The sequence below is a fragment of the Canis aureus genome, chromosome 27 (assembly GCF_053574225.1).
Source record: "Canis aureus isolate CA01 chromosome 27, VMU_Caureus_v.1.0, whole genome shotgun sequence".
In the NCBI taxonomy this organism is placed as follows: Eukaryota; Metazoa; Chordata; class Mammalia; order Carnivora; family Canidae; genus Canis; species Canis aureus.
The window spans coordinates 8,126,835-8,154,702 of record NC_135637.1 but is presented as its reverse complement, the minus strand read 5'-3'; the positions used below and the strand labels follow the sequence as shown (position 1 = coordinate 8,154,702).

General features: G+C 45.3%; 1 protein-coding gene across 3 annotated transcripts in view; it reads left to right on the top strand.

Moving 5' to 3' along the window:
- Positions 1–27,868, top strand: part of TMEM132B (transmembrane protein 132B) — a 374,357-nt gene that overhangs the window by 178,207 nt on the left and 168,282 nt on the right. For all 3 annotated transcript variants that reach the window (XM_077875247.1, XM_077875249.1, XM_077875248.1), the window contains exon 3: positions 19,647–19,793. In XM_077875247.1, the coding sequence (XP_077731373.1) occupies positions 19,647–19,793 (147 nt within the window). The remainder of the gene's footprint in view (positions 1–19,646; positions 19,794–27,868) is intronic.

The following is a 27,868-nucleotide window of genomic DNA, read 5'->3' as shown; positions in this document are numbered from 1 at the left end:
GCATTTATAGGTTCTAGGTGACATATCTTTGGGGGCCACCATGGAACCCACTACCATGGGCAAAGAGCCAAGAGCATCCTTATAGGTTCAGACAGCTCATCTCCCAGGGTACTGAAGGGATGTGTGGCTGGATCCCAAGCACAGTGATTGGAGTGGGGCATGTGCCAGAGCCCACAAATCCAGCCTGTGCTCTTACTTTGCTCTGCCTGTATCACCGAGGATTGACCCTATTGGATCCAGGTTCCCTTCATCTGGCTAGAGCCAGCCAGTGGGAGGCCCTGACAGAGAATTGTAGGGTGGAAGCAGGGAGCAGCCAGGGCATTCCCACCTCTCCCTCTCTGCTCTGTGGCATCTATGGCAGCAGCTACATTTCTGCCACTTGATGAACCTACCTTGGTTTTATCATCCTTCATGGGACCATGGCTCTAAGAATATTACTTCCTTCAGTTCTTCTAGCTTAGGATTCCAGTAGCTTCTTGCTATGCAAATCTCTTTTGAATTTCTCAGGAACACATTACCGAGTAGCCCCTTCCCTAAATTAAATGTCCTGTATTTTAAATGCTCAGAACTTTTCTTGTTCTCCTGACTAGACTCTTACCGGCACAAGAAATGAGAGAGAGAGAGAGAGAGGACACTGATTTTATGTGTCAGCCTCACTTACTACTAAGCACACTGTCTGTGTATATATATATAAAATGAAGGTCTGCCTTAACTCTGTCCCAGCTCAGGGGAAGCAGCAGGCCTGTTTAGTCCCTTCTTTAAGATGTTGGGAGGTTTATATTCCATACAACTTCCAACCTGTTGGGGGCCTAAGGCCCCATCCTCCTGTGCAAGACATTGCATGGTGCACAAGTATGTGTGAGAAGTGCACACAGATCTAAAGTAGATCCTGGAACAGGGATATGGGGTACGGGTAGTTTATCTGGGAAGTGATGCCAAAAAGCAGAGTATGAGGGTGAGGGTAGAGAGTCAGGGAAGGAAGAAGCTGATAAATGGGCACTGATGAGTCCTTGGGGCTCCCCCTCAGAAGTGTGGAGGGGGCATCTCAGAACTGTTCCACTGGAAGCCCAGGCAGCTGGAGCATTTATCTACTGACTTCCATCCTAGGTGGTTAAAGGTTCCCTGGGGGAGGCAAGAGGAGAAAACAGCAGAGAAGTCAGAACCCAATTGTGAAGGCCACTGGTCAAGGCTCATGAAACTGTCCACCACAACTGTGCTGAAATCAGGTGGGCTGAGGTGTGGCGGCAGGGAGATGTTTCACAAGTGTCCACTGCTGTTTGGGTTTGTGTGTGTTCACATGCATAGTTCACACAGGGACTGAGTTGGGCACACATGCAGTTTCCTCCTGCTGGCTGCTCCACAGGTGGTATGCCTCTGCTATGGAGCTACATTCTCTCAGGATGCCAGTGGATGCAATTATGATAGATCCCAGGTGCCTGTGATGTGTAGGGCCAGCTGAAGTGGAAGCTTGGGGGGTGGGGCTGGGTGATGCTGATCTGGTGGTCTCTGTGGGAGTCCTGCCAGTCACCTGCCCTGGATCTGGGCCCCTTGCTGGCATTGGGTTTCCAATGTTCCTCTCCCTTCTATGAGATGCCCTGTATCTCTTATATGCTGACCAGAATGGGTTTCTGTTGTGTGATAAACAAAGAACTCTAACAGCCATCTTTCCTTGAGTGTTTTTTTTTTTTTTTGGTTATTATCACTTGATTTTCATATTAAATATAAATAATTTCCATCACACATCCAATATCTTTAGATTCCTAAAACAGAGACACAGGTAGGCTGTGGCTCATCCTGGGACCATTGTGATTTCTCAGCGCATCTCTCTTTTTCATTGAGAGCATTTGGTTTTATGTTCTTCATTCCAAGAGATGGTCCCAGAATACTGAATAACTCTGAATGGGAAGTTTTGCGCAAGAACATGTAGAAGACGCTTTACTGCACTTCTTAATGAACCGTGGCATGACACACGGTAATGGAAAGAAAGAAAACCTGGCAGTTGGATGTCTGGGTTCTGGTTCTGGCTCTTTAGAACCTTACTTGGTTCCTTCGCTTCTCCGACTCTCAGTTCTTTAATCATAAAGCCATTAAATCAGTTGAGATGTAACCAAGTGCCGAGGCCCTTGAAAGAATTTAGACGTCTGTGAGGGCTGTGATTTGATTGTTGTCATTGCATGCCAGAATATTGCACTAAGCTCAGCTCAGTAACATTGTTCTTGAGATGTGTTTCAGGGTTGAACCCCTCATCAAATTATTCTAGCTCAGTCTAAATTTGTGAAAGTTGTGGGTGTTTTGCTTTTTAAAAATATGTTTTCTTTGCCTTCTCTTTGCTTAAAATTTCTGTTCGTCTCTGGTTTCCCATTCTCAGCGGTTCTGTGGACCGCCAGCAGTGGAGACAGGAGGTGTGGGCAGGTGGAGGTGGGGGGCCGGGCGTTCCACAGCAGAGTATTTTTTGACAACTAAAGGTAAACTACTGAGTTCTTTCCTAGCAGCTTGATTCCTCCTCCAGATGTGTTTTTTTCTTTCATGTAAGCTGTTGAACAAACTCGACCTGGAGTGGAATTCTCAGATCAGAGGTACCAACTGCTTTGCTGAATTGAGCTGGTGGAGATGCCTCTTGTGGTGGAAAATTGTTCTTTGATTTGCAGCTTAAAGATCACCCCAGGGTGCAGCTGCTGGGGTGGAGTGCGGCTGTTAGGGTGCAGTGCAGGGGGAGGCTGCCCCTGGAAGCCAGTGCAGATCACCTCCGGCCCTGGCATTTCTGAGTTCCAGTGTTTGCATACCACTTTTCCCTTCCTATTTCCATTGTACCTGATACATATTTTTTTGGGGGGGAGGGATAAATTTATCTTAAAAGAAACTTTTATATCTCTCCCTTAAGGTGGAAGATCAATGTCTTATTTTTCTGGCTTCATTTTTCCCTAGTACACATTAAACATAGGTGAATTTAAAGTGATTTTTAAATGTGTAGCTATGACAGTAATGATTCTATCACCTAAACCCATCTCACTGTGGGAGCCATGACCTCAGCGGCTGAGCAATTGGTGCTGTCTCTTTACCACCAGTTTTCACTATTTTGTCCAGTTGTGCAGATCACCAGTGATACTGTTCAATTCTTATTTTTCTTAAAATCAGCTGATGATTTTACTCAATTAAATTACCTACAACAGAAACTTCCATTCTCTTCTATAAGTGGAAAGCCAGTATCATTGCTGTAAATAGAAGGCAACAGTTAAAGTAGTTATACACAGAAGCCAGTGATATAGCATTCAGGCTCCAATGCCTGAATTTTGAAGCTCATTAGTTCTCTCTGTTAAAGGTGGAGATTTGCAGGCCTTGGAGAAGGTTAAAGATGGTAATGCTCAACTCCCGCTTTCCACTTGATTTCATTAGGATGGTTGATAAAGATTAGAAGCTTTCTTTTTCCGACTTCATATTATTTCATATTATGTTCTTGTCATGCCACCTAAAATTTTCTCATACACCCTTAGGTGGAGGGCTGCCGGCTACATTCTGAGAACACTGCTCTGTTTGTTAAAAAAATTTTTTTTTAAACATTTAACTTTAGGCATATATAAAATGGAATGAGTTGTCAGCATTTTTAAAGTTAATTAATTAATTTAGAGGTGGGGAGGGGCAGAGGGTGAGGGAGAGGGAGTCTTAGGCAGGCTCCATGCCCAGTGGTGGAGCCTGATGTAGAGCTCAATCTCAGGACTCTGATCATGACCTGAACTGAAAACCAAGAGTAGGTTGCTTAACTGACTGAGCTATCTGGGCTTCCCTCTGCCCCACCCCCCCTTTTTTTTTTTTGAGTTGCCAGCATTTTAAAATTTGACAGAAAAAAATTGATGAGATGAAAGTTTGGTGTTTCATTCATCTCTTTTTCTTCCTGACTGCATCTGGTGGATTAAAACAACTTGTTGTCTCTGGAAACTTGCATGTCCAGGATGGAGGGGATTGGAGCCCTAGCTCTGGCCTCCTCAGGGCACCTCTTGGCTGTTTATTTCCCCTCCTGCAAAGGGGCTCAGCAGCTGGAGGCTGCCTGTTGGATTTTATTGCTGGAGGTGGTCCATGTGCCTTGGGCTTCTGTCCAGAGGGAGCCTTTTTAGTGACGGGAAATAATGTTTTGGGTCACATGAGAACAGATGCTGAGAAAACTTTGTGTTGGGTACAAATCTAATGTAACTCTTAGGCTACTGTTTCCTGGGGGAAAATGGCTTTTTTTTTTTTTGTTTTTTGTTTTTTTTGTGACTTCTTCCCTATACTTAATAGTAGTTTTGGCAACTAAAAGAAATGTGACCAATTCATTTAAATGAAGTTCCAAGGAATACCAGAGTCTTAATACCATATTTTAAATTTAACCCATGGGAGGCCTGTCAGTGTCATATAAATTTCTCTTGTGGGAGATTCATTAATTTTTTGATTCAACCAATATTTGAGTGTCTTTCATTTGCCAGGTACTGTTTTTTTTCCCACTGACTCTGTAGTGTGGTACAGTATAGTTCTCTGATCTCCTGAAGGTTAAATTCTAGTAGGGGATGCATAGGGAAATCCTTAGTGTTTTGGTTTTCATGATGCCCATATTTTCTAAACCAAACAAGTACTTACCGGAGTACTTGTTAATTTTGAATGGAGCAAAGTCTAGATGGATCCATAGTGAACTGTAAGGTCAGTGAGCTGGTGAGGAGAAAGTATGGTTTGGATGTGGGTCAGCCCTGAGGCCGTTGATGTCTTTTAAATTGGAGGATGGTGAATTTAAAGTGATTTTTTATAGCACTGCCAGCTAATGAAATAAATGTCCATCACAGATGAGCAAATTAATCGATTCTGCTTGCTTTTGCATTTTTTGTTCTTTATGTAAAGGTTTGTTGCATTTTTGTTTTCTACTTAATGATTTGTTTGTTGCAGTTTAAAATGCCTGTGGAAGTAAGACAAGGTGAATAGGCTGTGACAAGGGGGATGTCCAATGAGTCAGAAGACTGAGTAAGCTTGGACAGGCACAATAAAAGGCGCCTGGGTGGCTCAGTCCATTATGTGTTTGCCTTGGGCTCAAGTCATGATCCCAGGGTCCTGAGATCAAGCCCCACATTGGGCTCCCTGCTAAGCAGAGTCTGCTTCTGCCTCTTCCTCTGCCCCTCCCCCTGCTCATGCCCTCTCACACTGTCTCTCAAATAAATACAAAAAAAAAAAAAAAATCTTAAAAAAACCAAAGCACTATATGAGAGCAGGAGAGGGAAGAGTCAGTGTGAGGGCTCTGAGGTGGGAATAATGTTAACTTTAGGAGAAACAGAATGGAGGTGGTTTTTCTTGGATCCAATATCTGGTTGCGTTTCTGGGTCTGCAAAGATAAGAACAGCTCACCAAATGCTGTGGTCTGGGGAGGCTGTTCAGGCACCACACACCCACCAGGGTTGTGACCTGTCTAACATCACACAGGGGACTGATAGCGAAGTTTGAAGTAAATCTCCAACTCTCTAAGACCTGGGGCTTCTGTGACTTCTGTTCCTCTGGATGTATAATATTTATATGTCTCTGAAGATAGTGTCTGAAGTGATGACACACATTTAAGGAATCTGAGGTACAGAAGGGATGTTGCCGAAGAAAGATGGCTTTGAGCATCCGTGGCTGCATCAGCATTGGCTTTGTATGTCCCAGACAAAAATCTGGTCTCTTTATGGCACTTACCTTTTTTTCCCCTCAGGTTGCATTTAAAACCCATTACATAGGAAGTCTGTCTTTAGAAAGAAGGATTAAGAAATATTTCTGCTTCTCATTTTCCAAGTCTCTGTGTATAACTTACATCACAAACACAGCTAGAAATATTGGATCCTCGAACACAGGAACCCAAATGGGTGCTCTGATTATTCACTCATTAAGGAACAGATGGGTCTTCGGTTGGTGTGCAGAGGACAGAATTTTCCCTTGCAGGAAGGTCAAGCAAGACAGTGTCACCTGGAACCTGGTCTTCTTGGTCTTCTCTGTGTGTCCCTCACATGGTTACTCCAGTAGATATCTGGTGCCTTACCTCTTCTCCTTTTTAATCATAGGATCTGTACTAATGAGCCTTTATTTATGTTTTTCACAGTGTGGAAGAGTACTAGAGTACTGTGTGTGTTTGCGCACACATGGATGTATGTGTTTGACGAGCCTGCCATGTCAAGTGTAGTCTTGGGAGATTATTTTCCTGGACTGAGGAAATGGAGCAAAATTGTCAGGATGGGGAGGAGGCAGAACTCATCTGAGAATGCCTCCCCCCAGGGTTGTTGCAACTTAGTAGCTCCAAAGTCACGTTGCATCCTGGGTACAGCTGCATGGGTGGAAGGTTTTGTCACCGGATGGTAATTCTATAGGCTGAAGGCACAGGTTGCTCATGAGGCATAGCCTTAAACTGGGGCATGTGAGTGTTAGGGACCAGTTCACTGTAATCTCTACCTGCTCGGCTCTTCACCTTTTTGTTACCTCCCTGGTCCCTGGGGACAGTTGGGCTGGTCATGGTTAGAAAGACAGAAGTGACACATATTTGCCATATGCTAGGCATTGTGTCACATGATGTCAACACATTCATTCATTTAATACTACCATCCAAGTGGACACTATTGTCTCCATTTTACAGATAAAGAGGATGAGGCCCAAAGAGGCTAAAATAGTTGGTGTTAGGTTATACGGGTAGAAAATGGCAGCACTTGGCTTCGAATCCAGGCATTAGGGTCTGGAGGTAGGCTCTTGGCATCTCTGTAATATTGCCTTCTTAGGCACTTTCTGTGCTGGAAAATGGGACCGCTGAAGAGGAGTGGCTTAGAGCACTTCCCCTGACAGTCAAGATCTTCCCCAGCCAAGAGGAGGCAAAGCCCATGTGGGCAAGGCTGGCTCACCACCTCCTGGGGGGAGCCGTGGGCTGGGACCCATGGCCACAGGGGTCTAGCTCTGATCTGCATCTCCCCATTTGTGCAATTGTGGGCGTGTGAACAATTCCTCTGCAGCAGTTCACAGGTTTTCATGAGGAACAAATGGGATAATTTGTGTGAAAGCACTTGGCAAGTATTTGGGCGGTAAGTGGATATGAGATACTGCCTCTGCTGCTACTACTGAGTGACACACGAGGTTGAGTCCACCGCTATTCTGCGGCCTCGAGATCCATGCCAGCTCCCCTGCCACTCAGCCTGCCTCTAGTGCCTGAATTTGCTACACAGGCTCTGACACAAAATTTGGTTAGGGAGCATTCATGATTAGCCACTGGGTCTTGTCTGTAACTGACACATGACAGGTGTAAATATCTTCCAAAAGCATCTTTCTTAGGTTGAGAAGCCACCCAAGTAGCTTTGTGTGTGACATCAACTTGCATTGTTTCTGCCTGCATCTGACTGGTCATTTCAATGGCAGGGACCTGCTGCATTTCACTGTTGGATTGTGTGATTAATTTGACAAGTGTGCATTGAGTACCAAGTGTGTGCAAAGCATCGTATGAAGAGGGGGATATAATAAAAACAGGTGGGATGTGCTATAAATACTAACCTAGTCCTGTGTACCTGGAAAGGCTTCTCTGAGGAGGTGTGGATTAAGTTGAGTTGAAAGTGCACGGGAGTGATCCAGATAACTGGAGGTTGGGGTGGGGTGGCATGTGAGGGATAAGGCTTCAGGCGTAGTGAACCATCTGTGCAAAGGCCGGAACCAGTCAGGGTTCAGGTGGGAAAGCGCTGACACATCCTGAAGAGAACTTAATGAAGGGGGCTTCTGACCAAGGTGGGGGCAGGGGGAAGGGAGCCAGCCAGGGGCAGTGAAGCACCTGAGATGGGTGATAGTGGTAAACAGTTACCACCCTGGTCTAGTAGGCAAGGGCAGGGAGGAGAAGCAGGCCCAGGCTTCTGAGGAATTGAGAGGGACCAGTAGGGAAGCATGAAGCCCTGAGCCTAGAGAGATAATTAAAATAATACCTAGTAAGTACTTATAACTCAGTCCTCATACGACACCTATAAGATGGCTCCTGTGAGCTATGGTGAGTCCGTTTTACAGATGAGGAGACTGAGGCACTCTCTGAGTGGTGAGGCTCACAGAGCAGCTGAATGGTAGAGCTGGGACTGGAATCCAGGCAGCTGGTTCTGGAGTCTGTGCTTTTAGCTACTAAGCCGTCAGCTTTTCCATTTTCTCTGTCAGGTGCTTCAACAATCTCTTAATTGCATCCAGACCATGGAGGGCTTTGTGGGAATTTGGATGTATCTGAACTCTGGTATAACCAATGAGTTTTAAGCTTGGAACTTTGATGGCTTCAGATTTTGAGCAGGTCACTCTTATGGCTGTATGGCTTATAACAAGGGTTGTAGATACTTGTCACAGTAACGCATGTGAGGAGGATGCAGGGGTGTGGAGAGAGGTGTCGGGGGGCAATCATGGAAACTAGGGTGTCAAAGGTGAACCCCAGGTTCTGGCTTGAGTTCTTTGGTGGATGGTGATTACTATGGACTGAGGGCCCCTCCGCCATTGATACGTGGACACCCTAATCCTTAACATCATGGCATTTGGATATGGACCTTTGGGAGGTACACAAGTCACATGGCTGGAGCCCTCATGATGGTGTTAGTGTCTGTATAAGGAGAGACAGGAGAGAGCCTGCTTCCTCTCTCTGCTCTCCATAATGTGAAGGCCCAGCAGGAAGGCAGCAGGCAGCAAACCAGGGAAAGAAAGAGCCCTCACCAGGAACAGAATCTTCCAGCACCTTATCCCTGGGCTTTCCAGGCTTCAGAGCTGTGAGAAATACATTTTGTTGTTTAAGGCCCCTGCCCCTTACCCAGGTGGATGGTATCTTGTTACAGCATCCTGAACGGACTATGATGGCAGGCCTTTCCTGAAGATGACAAGAGAAGCAAGGGGGTTTTGTTTTTATTTTTGGGTGGGCTGATCTGGAGTTCAGTTCTGAGTATGCTGAGTTTGATTGTTCTTTGAGACGTCTAAGAGGTGATTTCAGAGTAATCACTTGGCCATGTGTCTGAGACTCAGGAGAAAGTTCCGTATTGCAAAAGTAATTCTGGGTCATCATACTGTAGATGGTAGACAGAGTTGTGAGTGTGAGTGCGTGTGTGTTTCTCGGTGGCCCTGAGTACCCAGGTTAGTGGCAAGTGTTCATGAACAAGGAATATCTAGGGTGTCACAATGAGGCCTCAATAGTGTCTGTGCAGAGGAAAAGATTAAAAAATTCATGGTAGCTCACAAAATGCTTTAAATTACTAGACAAAAGCATTCTTTACCAGGCACTTGAGAATTTATATCACCAAACATTGTACAAATAGCAGATTTGACAGAAAATGAGTTTAATTCCATAAAAGGTCAGGTTATTTTTGAGTTATGAATTGAGGTTTTTTTTTATACCTTAGCTTTGTTTATTAACATTTATTACTGAAGTGATGGGTATGACAAAGGGAGAGGATCTTGGATTGTTTCCATAGATTCTTTTTGTTTAATATTTGTTCTCATTACTCATAAGGTGGTTGAAATACTGAACATCCTTCCACCATCTGTTCCTTTGTCCTTGGATTACAGGCTAACTTTATATGTGTATCTCCTGTGAACTTTGGGATTTTATTTGGTCCTCTGAATGGCAGAAATGTCAAAGCCTGACTGTTTATTTTTTTCCAGTGCACTTTCTATTGCAAATAGAAGAAACCCAACTCAGAGTGGCTTAAAAGAGAATTTCCTGGCTCTTGCAACTGAAAAGTGCCAAGGTAGCTTCAGGTCTGGCTGAATCCAGATGCTCAAACAATGTGGCCATGTCTTTCCCACCTGTTGGTTTCATTCTCAGGCATGTGGTAAAGTCTTGCAATACTTGTTGCTTAATAAATAGAAAGCTAGGCTCAACTCTCCCCAACACATTCCTGGTCCTCTGTTTATTTGTGAGTGCCCCCACTGTGGCTAGGGGATGGGATACTTCTGATTGGTGTGGTTGGGTCATATGGTTTTCTTCTCAGACTGATCCCTCTGTCCAGGAGGACATAATGCTTTGATTGGCCACCCATATATGGGGTCCCGAAGCTGAGGGTGAAGTCAGCCCAAATGGGGCTCCTGGGTCATGAGAAAATCTCCTGTCTCCCTGCCCTTCTGGTGCACTCACGGTGTGTGTGGCATTTCATTGCTTTCCATTGTCCAATGGAAATAGTCACAGGTCCTATCCACACACAGGGAAGGAACTAAAGTCGTGATCACCAGGAGTTGGGGATTATAATGGGCCACCCTGGACTTTATCCACCTCACTCAGCATGGACCAGCACTGAATAAGTGGCTAAATGAGACATGTTCTGGGCTCTGGGCTCGTCTCTTGGGCACCTGGTGCTTCAGGGAAGTGGAACCTCTGCTGACCCCTCACCGTACCTTTTTTATTTTGGCCTTTGTGCCAGTAGAGAATGTGTTGTGTCCCCCAAATTTATGTCCACCTGAAACCTTAGAATAAGACCTTATTTGTCAATAGGATCATGGGCAGATACAATTAGTTGAGATTAGTGCTGGTGTCCTTGTGAGAAGAGGAAAGACACAGATCGGCAGCGGGGAGGAGGCCGTGTGAAGACAGATGCTGAGACAGGAGAGAGAGAGGTGTCTAGGAGCTGAGGATTGCTGGCAGCCCCCAGAAGCTGGGGAGGAGGCATGGAACATATTACCTGAGAAGGATCCCACCCTGCCTACACCTTGACTGCAGACTTCTGGTCTCCAGAACCGAGTGGTACTGGAGAAGCCATCATTTCAATGGAGAAACAACATAATTACAATCTCAGTGAGGCACACGAGAGCAGGCTTCGTAGGCAGTGTGGCGCTTCCTGCAGAGGTGAACCCAGTGGCATTTCCACACTCAGAAGCTGCCGTGGCCACTGTGGAGAATAAATTTCTAGAATTGTAGAAGAAATAGCCGCAAAGGAACTTGTTCTTATTTATCATGCCTTTCTTGCTGTGAGGGACCCCACTGCTTTGCAAATCGCTGATATCTGGCCATCTTCTGGGGGTGAACAAACAAGCAAACAAACAAACAAAATGAAAAGATCAAGGCACCTCTTGTGATAGAAACATTGCAATAATTAAAACCATTCTTTGGCCTGTAAAAACGTTAAATTTCTGTTTTGTCAAAAGCTATACATAGAGTTTGCTTAGAATCTGACTTTCCTAGATAAAAGCTAGAATTGAACAGGGAGACGAGAGGGGTGATCACCTCAGGGAGTCAGCAGGCATTGCTTGGGGAAGGTTCTTCTGTGCATCGAGATCCCTCTTTGCATGTTCTTATGCTCAGAACTGAAATCCATGTCCGCCAACAATACTGTACTCAGAAGGACTGTATGCTTTTCCAGCACAGGTTGTCTGTTTGTCCTACAGGGTGATTCCTATCCTCTTTTGGGCTCAGAGACCAAAAATATTTATCATCATCAAAAAAAATATATATCATCAATATCTTGGTTTTCAGCCACCTGGATAAAAGGGGACCTTCTCCCCCAAACCTGTTCTGAGGTCATCTTGGCTGGTCCAGTGCGGCAGTCTCTCTCCCAGACTCTTTTCCCTGTCCTGCAGTCTTTTCAAGTTTAAATCACGGTCTGAAATGAGCTCTCAGCAGAGCCTGACTCTGCCAGCCTCCAGGTGCCTATTGGGAGATGCATACATCTCTCTCTCTGGTTGATTGATCACACAAAGAGAGTGGTTTGCCTGGAGGATCCAAATTAAAAGTACCCTTAGAGTTTTCCTGAATCATACCCTGAAAGTGCTCCAGTGCCCAGGGCTGGGCTTCTCTCAGAGAGTATGTCAAACACCAGATGTTACCTGACATTACTCTCCTTGACAGAATGTGATGGTCTGGAACGTGTCCCAAACACTGTTACCCCAAGAGTGTTCTGAGGACCACACGTATCATAATGACAGCTTGTTTAAAACCAGTACTGTTTGGTCCTGCCCCAGACCTAGTGAGGTTGGGTCTAAATAGTTGTAACTAGCAGCAAGTGATTCTGCTGTGCTTGAAAGTTCAGAAACCTCTGGTCCATTGGGTTCTAATGCCTGTACCCCTTCCCCTGACCTTAGAGCTTTTTTTTTTTTTAACTCTTATAATGAGCATCTTCAGTCTTCAAAGTCTGGTATTTATGGGGCATCCAGAGGCAGATGACACCATAGATAGAGACCTTCCATTCTGCCAATATTTATTAAGTGCTTTCCAGTTGCCAAGCCTGGTTCTCGGAACCAGGATGAAGCAGGGAGTAAAGCTCATAAAAATGCCTGCTGTCCCATGCTTTCCTCCATTGGGGGAGATAGATAATAAACAAGGGAAGCAAAATGTTTGGGTATCATTATTCTGCTTTGGATAGCTATGAAAGGCTCACCAAGAAGGTGACACTTGCCCAAACCTGAAGGAGGTTAGGGAGAAGTTCCTGTAGGGGCTTTTCAGGCAGAAGGAAGAGCAAGAGCAAAGGTCAGAAGGCACAGCACTGGTCATCATCCTAGGAACCAGAAGGAGGCAGGTTCTTCATCAATACAGAAAGTCAGCATATTTTTACACACATAAAATATGCCTTCTTAAAGGGCATTGCCATTCCAAGCTACGAGAGTGTTAGGAGGTTTTCCTTCATCCGAGAATATTTGGCCAATTGAAATGAATCTACTGAAATGGGAGCATAAAGTCTCATAGACAATATCAAGCAAAAGCAACCTTGATTGGAATTTTTTTCTTCTTTGAGAAATAAAATAAAAATGATGACGGGTTTATTTTATCTTGTATTAAACAAAATTTAGGTTCAGTAATTTCCACTCTGTGTCACTCAGAACAAAGCATGCATTGCCTGTTGACAATTTGTTACTTTCCTTCAATTTTCTACAACTGTACAACATCGTATTTTTCATTTCACACCTGACACTGTCAGTAGGATCACAAAAAGGATCAATTTAGCAATGACATTCGAGGGCTTCCCCAGTTTCCTTAAGAGCTTCACTATGCTCGGCTATTCAAACTGCTCTCTTTGGAAGAAATGATCATTCTTGTTCATTTTCTCCCATTCACTTGTTAACTGTCAATACAGATCTCTTGAGTGGCTGTTGGTGGACCCATCCTGGGTTCTCTTTCTCTGTTCTGGATTCTCTTCTCCGTTCTGGATTCTTTTTCTCTGTAGCTTTGCTGACAGTTGTCGATCCTCCAGTACCATGAGATTTGCAGTTTCAGTTTGCAGAAGATTTGCATTGGATTTGCATCGTGTTTATAGCTGACAACTAGCAGCACTGGATCAACCCCAATGGCAGGGATGATGGAGTGGTGGGTGGGGACAGGTGCACTGTCACCCAAGGGCCACGTGTGAGTGGGGACAGATTATCTGTAGAGCCAGTTCATCCACAAATGGTTTCTAATTCTGCCAATGTATTCTTCTCAATGTAATCTGCATGAATTACAAGAATTCAGGTAAATATTTGTATAATGAAGGACCTATGGAAATATATATGTAAATTTTTTGTCAATATCAGAAAGTAATTATTACATATGTGAGCCAAAGATGGTTCCTGTACCTTGGCCTCTATATTGTTTATTTCTTCACAGCAGACTGGGACTTGTTAGCTCAACATCCTGCCAGCACCAAACTCAAAATTTTCACATCTGATTGTTATAAATAAATCTCAAATAAGCATATTTTTAGCCATTTGGAGTCTGCCTGTTTTACATACCCTGCAAAAACCCTGCATACCCAATGTCTGTTCGCCATAAATTCTGGTTATAAGACCCCAAGCTGCCCTTGGGTGCTCTGATTGGCAGACTTGCCAGGTGCAGCTTAGTGGCATTATGCAGATACATACCCCCCCTCTGGTCCTCGGTTTCCTGGGGCTCCCTTTGCCCTCTTCCCCTTTGGGGTGGTGCCATCTCCTTTGGAAGATCTTATGCTAGGAGGGACTTCCATAGCATGTAAACCTGTCCAAATGTTGCCCCCATAAAGCTTTCTGTGTGCTCCTGCCACCTTGTGGTTATAACTTTTACTTGCTCAGTCCCCAGATCCCCGAAGCTCATTACAGCACTGAAACCATTAATAGTTTTCATGTAGTTTTAGATATTGTTGTTTTTATACATACCAAGTGTTAAGAATATCACCAAGCCTAAGAATATTTCTCTAAAACACACTTAATGAATATTCAAGACATGGATTTTTTTTCTGGGCTTAAATTATTCTAACAAATATAATCTAAAATTGGGAAGGATTTGGGCTAAGAACTGGAATTCAGGAACAGTTTTATAACTTGTATTTAGGAGAGGGGTAGAACCTTAGTAATTTACCTTTAGGTTTTTTGATACCTAGCATTCATTTCTTCTCTTGTGACTTGAATTTCTTTCTAGGAGCCACTTCTTGTGGTTACTACCATGTGATTCAGATGGGCTTAACTTTATTTTTAGTGCAGGGATGTTTGTTGACTGGCTAAACCTGTGAGCATTGTTCTTCCACCCCCTAGGCCAACACAGTTCTTGGTCCAAGGTGGAACCCTCAATCTGATTCATCTAATGAAAACCTAGCTCCAGGATTTTGTTCTGAGGGAGACAGTCTTGCTTTTCCTTTGGGGATGAGGATGTGAAATTCAGGGCAGCTGCAGCCACATTGTGACCACAAGAGGAGAGTGTCAGTCCAGAAGATTAATCATTTACTGCACATCTAGTGTGTAAACAACCAATCAAAATTCCTGCCTAGAGCTGAGTACTTAATTCTAAAGTGGATGTTCTAAGTATAAGACAGAAAGACTCAGATGCATTCATTAAGCAAGTTTTCTTGCACCCTGCTAGGTGGTAGATGCTGTGGGCGGGAAGGATCCAAGGGGAATGGGATGGAGAAACTGTGGGTCTCTGCCCTGTCTCTAGTCCCTGCTGGGTGGAGACCAGCTTGGAGTCTAGATGTCTTTCTCATTACTTATCTGTAGCAGCAGGAATGTCACCAGTCCCTGGTCCAACCAGCAGGGGTGCTCATCTGGATTCTAAGATCCTTCCCCATCATAGACAAGGTCAAAGTTTCAGATTACTCTGTGCTCCTCAGAACAAAGGTGGGTCTCTCAGCGCCTCAAGGCATTGTGGAAGTTGCAGGGAGAAGCCCCTATGTGTGTCCAAGATGATGGTGGTTTGACTTACCTTGAAGCCTCCCACTGAGCTTGAACAGTGGGGAGGTCACATCTAGTGGTGGATGCTCCGCTGGCTGCAACTTGGCATCCCTGTTATGAACATGAGGTCTAATTGCTTTGTTTTGAACTTTATACAGAACTAGAACATATGTCCAGAAAAGTACACATAAGTGAGCACAGACTGATGAACTCTCAAAACCCACCATGAAGGCATATCCTGAAGGAGAAACAGGACATTGCTGGTGCCCCAGAAGCCCCTCTGGAGACCCCATCTAGTTACTTCCCCAAAGAATAACCACCATGCTGACTTCAACTGCAGATCTGTTTGCTTGTTTCTGACTTTCTGCAAATGGGATTTTGCAGTGTACACTCCTTGCCCAACAGCTTCTCTGGAGGTTCATCGTGTTGTTTTGGGTGGTGGTAGACTGTTCATTCCTGTTTCTGCTGCACCATAGTCACTGGGTGACCATGTGCTTTACCTCAGTGAGCAATTCAGGCTTGTTTCCATCCAGGGCTTAATAGGTGGGTACTGCCTTGAACTCCCTTGTGCTCTTTTGAGGAAGACATGCATGCATTTCTTTTGGCCATATACCTAGTAGTGGAAGCGCTGGGCTGTAGATCTATAGAAGTTCAGCTTAGGAGACATTGTCAAATAGTATTTCAAAGAAACAGAATAAAAATCATGCATTCCAGCAATGCACACGAGTTCCAGGTCAACACTTGCTATGTTCTCTTTTTGTTTCAGCCCTTATGGTGGGCGAGTGTCTGTTTTTTGTGCTGAAGGAGGCTTGCTAGAGTGCATTGCTACTGTTAGTAATGAAGAATAGTTGAGAGTAAGAGCTAAGACAAACACCGCCATGCTGTGCATCTGTGTTGTGTGGCTCTCAGCCCTAATGGGCACAGCTCATTTGTGACCCTTGAACTCACGGTTCTTGCTGTTAGAGTGTCTAAAAGCTGGCCTTTCTTTATGGCAGTTTTGGAAGGTATGTTAGCATGTGCCCTCTGGGGAGAGATGGGCCCTAAAAAGCCTGGAAAGGGGAGAGGTAGGTATTTGTTTTCTTGAGACTTCCTCTTTGCCTAGGAATTCACTGCACTGAAATTTCTGGATCCCCTTGTGATCTGGATTGCCAGTGCAGCAGGGTGAGCCTCCCAGGTCTGACCTTGCTGCAGCTCAGAGGTGCTACCAGAACCAAAGGAGACCAGCACCACAGGAAGGCATTAGGGCAGAAGCGTCTATGGTATGCTCTGGGTCAGGCTGAAGGTTACAGTCCTCCTGGGTGGCTTGGGAGGAGGATGAAGATAGAGGATAAAAGTAATGGTGTCCGGAGCCCTGATGCCAAGTGCAGCGCTTGGGTCTGGGTGGTGGAGTTGAAATTAAGAGCTGCTGACCCTGTAGGGGAAAACACAGTGACACCCCCCGCTGGTGGCCAGACCTGGGTGACCAGCCCCCTGGGGATGGAAGGAAATGGGCGGTGACTGTGATGGGCTCTCATCTGGGCTCCAGGTGACCAGGAAAAGGTGAAGGAGTCAGACACCCTCTTGAAAGCATCACCGCGGGGAACCCTGGGCGGCGCAGCGGTTTAGCACCTGCCTTTGGCCCAGGGCGCGATCCTGGAGACCCGGGATCGAATCCCACATTGGGCTCCCGGTGCATGGAGCCTGCTTCTCCCTCTGCCTGTGTCTCTGCCTCTCTCTCTCTCTCTGTGACTATCATAAATAAATAAATTAAAAAAAAAAAAAAAAGAAAGAAAGCATCACCGCATGTAGAAGAGCATCTATGGTGTCCCAGGGCCAATAGTCTCATCAGAGGGAAACCTTGGGAGGCCCCCTTGGTCAGCTCTCTGCCTCTGCTCAAGTGCACTGCTTTGCTCAGGTGAAGGCAGCCCCATGCATAGCCCTAGACTCTGGTGGGACCCTGCAGGGTGACCTCTGTTAGTTATGGTTCACTGTCTCTGGTCGACTTCCTGCTCTCCCCTGGGATCCCCTGGATCTCTTTAGGACCAGCAAGGACAGTGACAATGGTGAGCACAGTGGCTGCCCTGAGACCTGCTTGGGCTTTGTCCCTGCTGTTAGATACTTGTGGTTGCTCCTGGTTGGAGGCTTGCTTCTCAAAACTCCCAAGGGAGAGTTTGCTCATTGCAATGGCCTCTGTCTCAAAAGCAAAAAAGGAGGGCTGTGGGGGAGGCCCTGACATTGAATTGCATGAATCTGCTCAGAGATGCTGAGTCCCTGAAGATGAGGTGAACATGAGGTCCCTGATGACAAGGGACCTTATATTTGGATCAGAATGAAAGAAAATAAACAAAAAACCTGAAGGAGAACCTTCAGTGGACACGCTGTGCTGGAATCTGCTGAGGGATGCATTCAGAGCAGAGAGTGGTGTCTGCATCTCCTGGGGGTGCTGCCGGACAGGCAGGGGCTTTTTAGGGGGTGTCGGGCGTGAGTGCTAGAGGCTGAGCATGGTGGCATCTGTGCGAGGACCTGCGCGAAGGAGAATAAAGGAAGCAGAAGCATTTCTTCTTGTTTTAACTAGGTCTGCAAGTATTTGAAGTCTCTGATTCCAGCCCTAGACGCCTCCCAGTGGGCAGCAAAGCCAGGGGTGTCAGGACAGCCCTTGAGTCCAGGATGCACCCTCCTGCTCCTGAAATTCTGCCTTTATAAGTTCCCTTCTTTGGGTCTTGGAGATTTTTTTTTGTATTGATAAATGTTTTTTAAATTTTTATTTTTTTTTTTTTGTTTCAACCTCTTCTGGGAGGGGCCATTTACCTGCTTCTATCCCCTTTTCTTTCTTTCTTTCTTTCTTTCTTTCTTTCTTTCTTTCTTTCTTTCTTTCTTTCTTTTCTTTCTTTCCTTCCTTCCTTCCTTCCTTCCTTCCTTCCTTCCTTCCTTCCTTCCTTCCTTCCTTCCTTTCTTTCTTCTTTCTTTCTTTCTTTCTTTCTTTCTTTCTTTCTTTCTTTCTTTCTTTCTTTCTTTCTTTCTTTCTTTCTTTCTTTCTTTCTTTTAGGAAAAACTCACATGACATAAAATTGACCATTTTGAAGGGAACCATTCAATGGCATTTAGCACATTCGTGATGCGGCCTAGTCCAGAGCAAGCCTGTACCAGCTAGTTTAGCAGTTACTGCCCCTTCTCCCCACAGCGCCCCCAGCCCCTGGCGACAACCATCAGTCAGCTGTCTGGATGGATTTGCCTATTCTGGACGTTTTATGTAAATGGAATCACACAATATATGGCCTTTGGTGTCTGGTTTCTTCCACATTGATGGATGTTGTTGAGGTTTATCCACATTGTAGTGGACATCATCAGTGCTAAGTTCCTTTTTATGACTGAATTGTGTTCCTCTTTTTTAAAAAAATTTATTTATTTATTTGAGAGTGAGTGAGAGAGAGAGAGAGAGAGAGAGAGAGAGAAAGAGCACAAACAGGGGGAGCAGCAGGCAGAGGGAGAGGGAGAAGCAGACTCTCTGCTAAGCAGGGAGCCTGATGCAGGACTGGGTTCCCAGACTCTGGGATCATGACCTGAGCCAAAGGCAGATGCTTCACCGACTGAGCCACCCAGGCAACCCGATCATGTTCCTTTTGATGTACCTGTGGAAGAGGGTCCCCAGGACCTCACTGGGCATTGCTCGCTCGTTGGTCCATACACCTCTGGGAAGCAGAGGGACCTCATTCTCCCTTATAGCCAAGCATGTGCCCACCCTGTGCCGTGTTTGTGCTCAGACTTGGAAGTCCAAGCATTTCCTTTGCCTTTTATTTCTACCTGGTTAAGGCACGACAAGCAGAGGACACTCCATGGCTCTGCCTTCCTCCTTGTTGTTCTGTAGCCATGGCCCCAGCTCATCCACGGGCAAGTCCCAAGGCTGCTGTTCAAGAACTTGGATGATGCCCTGGAATCCCCTCTGTTACAGAGGAGGAGACACACTCAGGTTCGTTGCAGCAGAGGGTCATTTTAGGAGCAGGGAACAAATGGAAAACAGTCAGGTTGTGAGCTGGCCTTTTCTCAGTGCCAGAGCACGTGGGTCCTTGGGTTCTACCAATAACATGCCAGGCATTCCCTGGCCACACTATCCTGCCTGGATGCTGTGTTTATTTTCCTCCCAATGAAGGCATGCCCCATCATTCCTTTTCCCCGCGTGGCCAGGGCTGCCCGCTTCCTCCTCAGGGACCCCAGTACGCTAGCTGTGTGTGCTCCCTCCAGCTCATGGGGACCTCTCCCCATCTCCAGGTGAAGAGCAGGCCGTGCAGATTCCATCCATTCACACCTGCCCAGACACACCTGCTTCCATTCCATCACTTGTGGCCCCTGAAGCAGATAGCGATCTGGTTCCCAGTGTGTTGACGAAACAGAAAACTAATGTGCTTGCCAAAATGCTGGGGCTCCTACTTCCAGGTGCTTGTAAAAATAATAGGACACTTAGTTTTCAAAGGAAAGCCATTCACTGCCTGTCTTCGCTGTGTCTCCCAGGGGAAAGGGGAGGCCTGCTCTGGCTCCGTATTTTTTACCACTGCCTTGAACTAAAGTGGTCTCATACATCTATACATCTTTTTCCTACCCCACAGAATTAAGGCAGCAGCAGGTGTGAAAATATCGGCCGTGCGAGTCAGCAGCGAGCAGCAGTGGGCAGTCCAGGAGGACATAGACGGCAGTGGCGAGCAGATGACAGCTACCCTAACCTGTGTGGGCCACCACCCCGACACGCAGAGCAGGTGAGCACTGACTTCCCTGTGCACGGTCTGGCCATGGTGGGGCTGGGGTGGCTGCAAAAGTTGATAGCAGAATAATTTGCGCATAAATGAAGTGATGCCTCTGCCTTTAATGGGCAATGTGTTCCTTTCGCTCAGCCGCACTGCTTTCTCGTTTGGCTTCCGAATGGCTCCATTATGGGGCTGCGCTGCTGTGGGAGGCTTTTATTCTTCACGCTCTTTATACACCAATGATCCAATTAGGTTGAGCAGTCTCAAAAATTACCTGAACTCGCATATGTGCAGGGTTCGAGAACTGTATTTTAGGAATTTATTATTATTAGTGTTATTGTTTGCACCGAAGACTGAAGAATGAAATGAGGATCATAGAAATGATTTAAGAGGCAAGGGGGAAATGTACCTTTCTATGAACAAACGGAGGGTAGCTAGAGCGATTGAGTAATTGTCTCTTAGTGCTTAAATGCAGTCATTTTGCAGATATCACACCTGGGTATTGGTGTAATGGATGCCGAGTGTGAAGTCAGATGAACTTGGCGTTGTGGCAGGCACTTGTCCTCTCCAGCTCAGATACTGCCTGTGGGTTTCATGGGGCTGCACTCACTAGGTGGTGGTGGTGGTGGGGGGGTCACTGCTAGTCACCATGCATTAGGACTCCAGAAAGGCAGAGGGAGCTGTCCCCACTGTGGCAACAGCCTTCTCTATTGAGGGGTCAGGCCAATGAGCCACTAGACATGTAACCCCAGCCCCTGCCTTCAAGCCACAATGGTTCACACTTCATTCAGCCAGGATGAGACTCTGAGGCCTCAGCTGAGCAGGTGAGCCCCTTGCAGATCTCTTGTCACCTTCCATCATCATACCCTGTTCTCTTTTCTGTCTCTTCTAGTATTTATTTTTTATTTTTTATTTTTTTAAAATATGCTCTTTTTTTTCCCAACAAGGAGCTTTGGGTTTTTTTTTTTTTTTTAAGATTTTATTTATTTATGAGAGAGAGAGAGAGAAAGAGAGGCAGAGACACAGGCAGAGGGAGAAGCAGGCTCCACGCAGAGAGCCTGACATGGGACTTGATCCTGGGACCCCAGGATCACACCCTGGGCCAAAGGCAGGTGCTTAAACCACTGAGCCACCCGGGCTGCCCTCTTCTAGTATTTAAACTCACAGAGATCCACAGTGTTAGGCCCTAAGGGGGTACCCTGTAAACATACTGGGTGTGGGTGGGCGGGTGGGCTCCTGAGGCTCGGAGAGATTGAGGGAAGCTTGTTTCCTCCAGTGGAGTCCTGCACTGAGTGCTCCCTGCCTGGGTAACCCCAGCCAGCCTTAACCAGAACCCTCTCCTACCTGCTTTTGAAGATCTTTTTCTTTCTGTCTTTCTTTTTTAAAAATCTTTTATTTAATTTATTCATGAGAGACACAGAGAGAGGCAGAGACACAGGCAGAGGGAGAAGCAGGCTCTTCACAGGGAGCCCAATGTGGGACTCAAGTCGGGATCCCAGGATCATGCCCTGAGCTGACACTCAGCTGCTGAGCCACCCACACGTCCCATGAAGATCTCTTTCAAAGAGAAAGGAGTGAGTGGTCACGCTCCTCCTTTTAGGAATATTGCTGACTCCAGACTCAACATTCTGATTATCCTCCTCTCTATCCCTTGACGGAGCTTTTTGTCCACAACCTTGCATGGTGCATGATTTCACTGGAAGTCTATCTCCCTGCTGAGTGTTCCCACATCCCAAATTGTCAGTATATGGGGAGAGCCTAGGATTTTTATATTGGCTCATGTGCTTTCATCTGCAAGTACTAGGATACCCACCGAAACATGGCTGCTGCAACACAGTTTTATCATCTCACTTGGCAAGAAACTTAGGAGCAGGTAGTTGGCTGCTGACTAATCTGGCAGCAAAGATGGTGTCACCCAGGTGTGTCCTGTCTTCCTCTCTGTAGTACCTAGCTCCCTGAATGTCATCCTTCATCTTCATCTTGCTCAAAATCACAAGGTGGCTGTAGCAGTTCCAGGCATTACCAGCTCACCCAATTGTTCACTAATATGGGAAGGGAGAGCTGCTTCTCCTGTGTACCTCTTTTTTTTTTTTTTTTTTTTTTGTGTACCTCTTTTTTGTCAGGGAAAAAGTCCTGGAAGTTGTCTCTTTAGATCTCATTCAGGAGCGATGGGCCCCTGCTTTTGCCCAAGAAGTAGTCTGGGAAAGCAAACACCTGGCCCCGTTTTGGAGAGTTGTAGTGGGGGTGTCTTTGTTATAAAGGAAGAAGGGTGGGAGAAGGTGGTCAGCTAGCACTGCTGATCACTCTCTTCAAACGTGGTGCCTGCCAAGGGTTGTGGCTTCATCTCTGTTTTGCGCTGGGGCTCCAGACTCCCTCTGGGTTGCTGAAGTGTTGGTCAGGTAGGCTTTTTTGGGCTGAAGCCCAAGCGAAAAGGAGTCTTGGGTTCCTCATGCAGATGGAGCTGTTACCAGGGGCGTCTGGATCCAGATGCCAAGTGGCGTCTTTAGTGCCCTGGCCCCTGTCTTTTTGGGTTGGCAACATCTCCAGCAGGATCTTCCCTCCTGGTGGCAGGTCGGCCACCAGCAGCTCCCCAATGTCCATCCTGCTGTTGCGGTCACTTCAGGGAGGATGCTGCTTTTCCCTGTCGGGTCCACTGGCTCTATTTGGTCTAGTTTGAATCATGGAGCTACCAGAACCAATCTCTGTGGCCACGCACCTGAATGACATGGACTTAGAGGATGGGCAAGTGTTCTGGGGGATGGATGGTGGGGGTGAGGAGACAGAAATGAGAGGGGGCCTTGTGGTTACCACAGTCCTGCTCTACTGGAGAGGCCCGAATGGAATGTTTGGACTTATACCCTCTGAAATCACCATTTGAGTATATATACATCTTGGGGATAGATTTTCCTTGACTTAAAATGGGGTTAGCTCCTGATAGACCTGTTGTAAGATGAAAATATCATGAGTCAAAAATGCATTTATCAGACCTGACCTATGGGACACCACAGCTTAGCCTGGCCCACCTAATTCATGCTCAGAGCACTGATATGAGCTCCTGTTGGCAAAATCATCTACTACAAAGTCTGTTTTATGAGGAAGTGTTGACTTTACCATATAATTTACTGAGGACTGCACCGACAGTGACAAACAGAATGGCTGTGTAGGTGCAGGTTGTAGTCAGTGACCCTGGTGATCACATGACTGATGAGGCTCTGTGTTTGTTGCCCAGCATCATGGGAGAGGATGGGGCCACAGATCATGAGATCCAGGACGAGATCCAGATTCAAAATTCCAAGTATGCTTCCTTCTGAATGCATGTTCCTTTTACATCATCATGAAGTCGAATGGTTGCAAGTCAAGCTTTCCTGTGTGAAAAGGGTCTGTACGAGGGCAGTATCTGTGGTCTAGATGTAGGAAATTGACTTTTTGAAATATTTGATCATGTGATGATGTTTTAAATTGAAGATAAAACATAGGCTGTGGTTATCACTTTTGATAAAGTTATAGGAGAAGAAAAGTCACTACATAGGCAGAGTTACATAATGATGAGATGCCCTCCTATCCAGTGTCCTGCTCATTCTTCTCCACTTTGGTGTTTGACCTCCCTGGGGCTGTAGGAAGGACAGGATTGATGCTTTGGCATGACAATTTATACTTATCTAATAACTCTCTAAAATTCATTCCATAATCTAAATAAATAATTGCTTCTTTTTGTACTTTGCTGTTGAATTGTGATGTCAAATGAGGTGTGAAATACAAGCTCATGGACCGTGTTTGCCAGCTAACAAAGTGAATATATGAATATATCCCTAACAAAACATCCCTCAGAAAGCTGTAATCTCTGAATTGTGACAACCTTGGGTGGAATAGAGTTTTTAATAGAATATAATGTACAAACTGCCTGAAATTCTGTGATAAGAATTAAAAATGTGTCATATGGGAAGGCCCGATGCGCTCAGTTAGAAAGGCAGTAAAAGGTCTTAATTTAAAATATTTTAATGAACGCTCATTGTGAGGAAATGTGAATAATAAAGATGAAAACCGCAAGATAAAGAGTAGCGTTACCAAAGGAGGAGAGAAGAGATTAGAAAAATAAGGAAATTTGAAAGTGTTGGGAACAGATAACACGGCACTAATGGAAGGTGGCTGCCAGGTGGTTTGCATGGAGACCACGCGTGGTCTGAGCTGGAGACAAGGTTGCTCCTTGAATGGTTTCTGTCTGGTTGTCGGGACCCAAATCTCTGAGAAAATAAGCTGCAACTTTTTCTGTGGTCAGAAACCACAATACAGAGCTCATTCTCACCTAAACTACTGGAGAAAAGCTCAGTGATGTACCACAGGAGTTTGTGCCTCTCCATAAGATAGGAAAGCAAAAACCCCCAAATAGTTTTCTTTAAAGAAATAGACACACCCCGTAAACTCAGCTCAAGGTGAAATCAAGACCAAGGTCAGATGTTTACTGTGGAGTGTTACCTGTTTGAAAATCTGGAGCTGATCTTCCAGGAGTTCTTTGCCTGCTCTCATCCAGAAAATCCTAGGCAAATGAAGGGATTGCCCTCCTGAGTGACCGGACTAATTCATTGGTTTTTCTGAAATTCAGCTGTTAAACATGAAACCACACTGTTAGTATAAGAAAACCACTGTGTCAAGTGTCATTATATGAATTCAGGAAACACCAGGATAAATGATTCACTGCACTTCAGGATTCCTTTTTATTTTTAGAAGAAGGACAAAGGAAGTTCAGTGGTGGTAGCAGCCTCCTCTGCCTTCACATATGAGTGGTGTTTCCTACCTGATTCTGTTGGTCAGTTTCTTTCCTTCTTCTTCTTCTTTTTTTTAAAGGTTTTATTTCTTTATTCATGAGAGAGACACACACACACACAGAGAGAGAGAGAGAGAGAGAGGCAGAGACACAGGCAGAGAGAGAAGTAGGTTCCATGCAGGGAGCCTGATGTGGGACTCGATCCCGGAACTCCAGGATCATGCCCTGTGCTGAAGGCAGGCGCTAAACTGCTGAGCCACCCAGGCATCCCTTTTTTTTTAAAAAATATATTATTTATTTATTCATGAGAGACACAGAGAGACAGAGACATAGGTGGGAGTGTGACCCTGCTGACACCTTGATTTTGGAGCTCTAGCTTCCAGAACTATGAAAGAATAAATTTCTATTGCTGTAGGCTGTTAAGTTTGGGATGGTTTGTTATAGCAGCTATAGGAAACTAATACAGGGGCTTAATGACTACTTGCTGAATGCATAAATCAAGACTTCTCAATCCTGGATGCATATCAAAATAGCCTGGAGGTCCTTAACCAGTACACATCCCTCATACTTTACACTTCAGTGGGTCACAGGCATTGATGTTGTAAAGACCCTCCAGGTCATTTTTTAAAAAAGATTTGTTTATTTGAGAGAGCGAGTACAGAAGCAGGAGTCGCAGAGGGAGAGGGAGAAAGAATCTGAAGCATACTCTGCTCTGAGTGCGGAGCCCGACTTGGGGCTCGATCTCACAACTGTGAGATCATGACCTGAGCCAAAACCAAGAGTCAGATGCTCAACCTACTGTTCCCTTGCAGGTGATCTTAATGTGTAGCCAGAGTTGGGAATTAGTGGGATACAGGAATGAATTAAATAGTACTGAATTCAAACACCATTAAGAAGATAAAAGTTGTTTATTTTTAACAGTTTTAGGATTTGAAAATTGTGGATTTAGAAATATACAATTGTTAGATCTACAATAAAATTTGAAACTGGGCAGCTAGAAATCTCTCAGTAGCAGCTGCCAGGATAGTTCTAAACCAGGATTTAAGGTATAGAAACACATCATGTGCTGGATCTGTCTGTAATTCATTCTACAAAGTGACAACAGGGTTTGCCTATGGGAAATGAAGGGCTCGTCCCCCACACCCAAAAGGGATCAGGCCAGCCAAAGAAAAGGAAAAGAGAAATATTTTAAAAACATGCCATCTCTTTTTCTAGCCAGTGTGAAACTCCGTGAATTTATACTGCTGGCTAGTTTCAGCATAGGTATGTTAGAAGTCTTCTTACTTTGAAAGTAACAGATGTTCAATTGTAGAAAATTTAGAAGATACATCAAATAAGATGGAGAAGATAAAAATCATCCCTGAACCTACGTATGATTCAAAGGTAACCATTGTTTTTTTTTTTAAATTTTTTATTTATTTATGATAGGCACACAGTGAGAGAGAGAGAGAGGCAGAGACACAGGCAGAGGGAGAAGCAGGCTCCATGCACCGGGAGCCCGACGTGGGATTCGATCCCGGGTCTCCAGGATTGCGCCCTGGGCCAAAGGCAGGCGCTAACCGCTGCGCCACCCAGGGATCCCCTGTTTTGTTTTTTTTTTAAAGATTTATTTATTTATTTATGATAGAGAGAGAGAGAGAGAGAGAGAGAGAGAGAGGCAGAGAGGCAGAGACTCAGGAGGAGGGAGAAGCAGGCTCCATGCCGGGAGCCCAACATGGGACTCATTCCCGGGACTCCAGAATCGCGCCCTGGGCCAAAGGCAGGCGCCAAACCACTGAGCCACTCAGGGATCCCCGGTAACCATTGTTAATATTTTGATGAATATAGTCATATGTATGTGTTTACACGTATGTGGATGTACACAAATATGTTATTTTTGTCAACACTAGAGTTTGTAGCTTTGAAAGGTGTTTTCTCTCACAATGTAGAATAAATATATGGCAATATCTTTTCAGGTTGTTAAATATTTGAAACAAAAATTATCAGCCCCTTTGAAAAACTAATGAAAGGGGCAGACTTTCTCCCAAAATACAATTATGCACACATACAAAACCTTTTCCAGCAAATAAACATTCACAGAGCCTTTCAATGAACCTGTAGTTTTAAGTGTAATATTTAATAGTGGTATAATATTCTATTGATATTATAGATCTGTTTACTTACCATGTTTCATTTTTTCCTCCTTTTAAACATTCTTTTTACATTCTTTAAAAATGTAAGATGCCTTTTGAGTACTTCTGTGGTCAGTCTTCAGGAAGGAGTGCTAGAAACGAGTGGGTAGGTCACAAGATACGATGAAGTTTTAAATTTTTGATGATGTGAAATTTTTTTTGCCGATTTACACTGCCAGCTGTGTGTGAGAGTGCCCTGTTCCTGGTTCCTTTGCCAACACTAGGCATTGCCTCAAGAGGATAATTTCATAATTGGAATATGGCTATGTTCTTGTAGGCTTAATTTCCACTGACTTGATTTTTGGTGAAATCTGAGTTTTCCCCCTTGTTTGTCTGCAAATGTCTCTCTGCTTTGTTGTGTTTCGTTTATTATGATTATATTTTCACTTTAGCCATGTTTTAGGTTTTGTGTTGTCGAATCTCTCGTAATTGTTATTCAAGTGAAGGACTCCCACCTGGAGGAGGGGTGGTGCAGGATGCCTAAAAACCCACCCATCAGCCTAGCCTCTGAGTGATGTCAGAGATGACCAGAACCAGACCCCAGTGCAAGTGGTAAAGTTAGATTTTACTTGGAAACTGTTGCAGAAAAGGGAAAAGATACCTGCATGTAATCTGTAGAGCTTGTGGGAATTTATAGCTGAGGAGCAGAGTTGAGGTGGGGTGGGGTCAGTAGATGACATGTGACTAAGAGGGGTTATCTTGGGATCCCTGGGTGGCGCAGCGGTTTAGCGCCTGCCTTTGGCCCAGGGCACGATCCTGGAGACCCGGGATCGAATCCCACGTCGGGCTCCCGGTGCATGGAGCCTGCTTCTCCCTCTGCCTATGTCTCTGCCTCTCTCTCTCTGTGTGACTATCATAAATAAATAAAAAAAAATTAAAAAAAAAAAAGGGGTTATCTTGGGTAAGAGGCAGTCCTGGCCAGACTGCCCCAACCAGAGTCTTGCTGAGGGCAGGCCCCAGTGAGCAGACATCAAGGGTGGGCTTGAGGAATTTGATTAGAATATAGAGAGTAATCAGATATCAGGGATGGGGCATCGGGCTCTGAAGGTGTGGCAAGAACAGAAACAAGTTTGGAGGGAGGGGGCATTCAGAGGAGCCCATGTCCAGTCTGGTTAAGGAGAGAGTCTTTGTCACTGACTGTGTGGAGCAGTGCC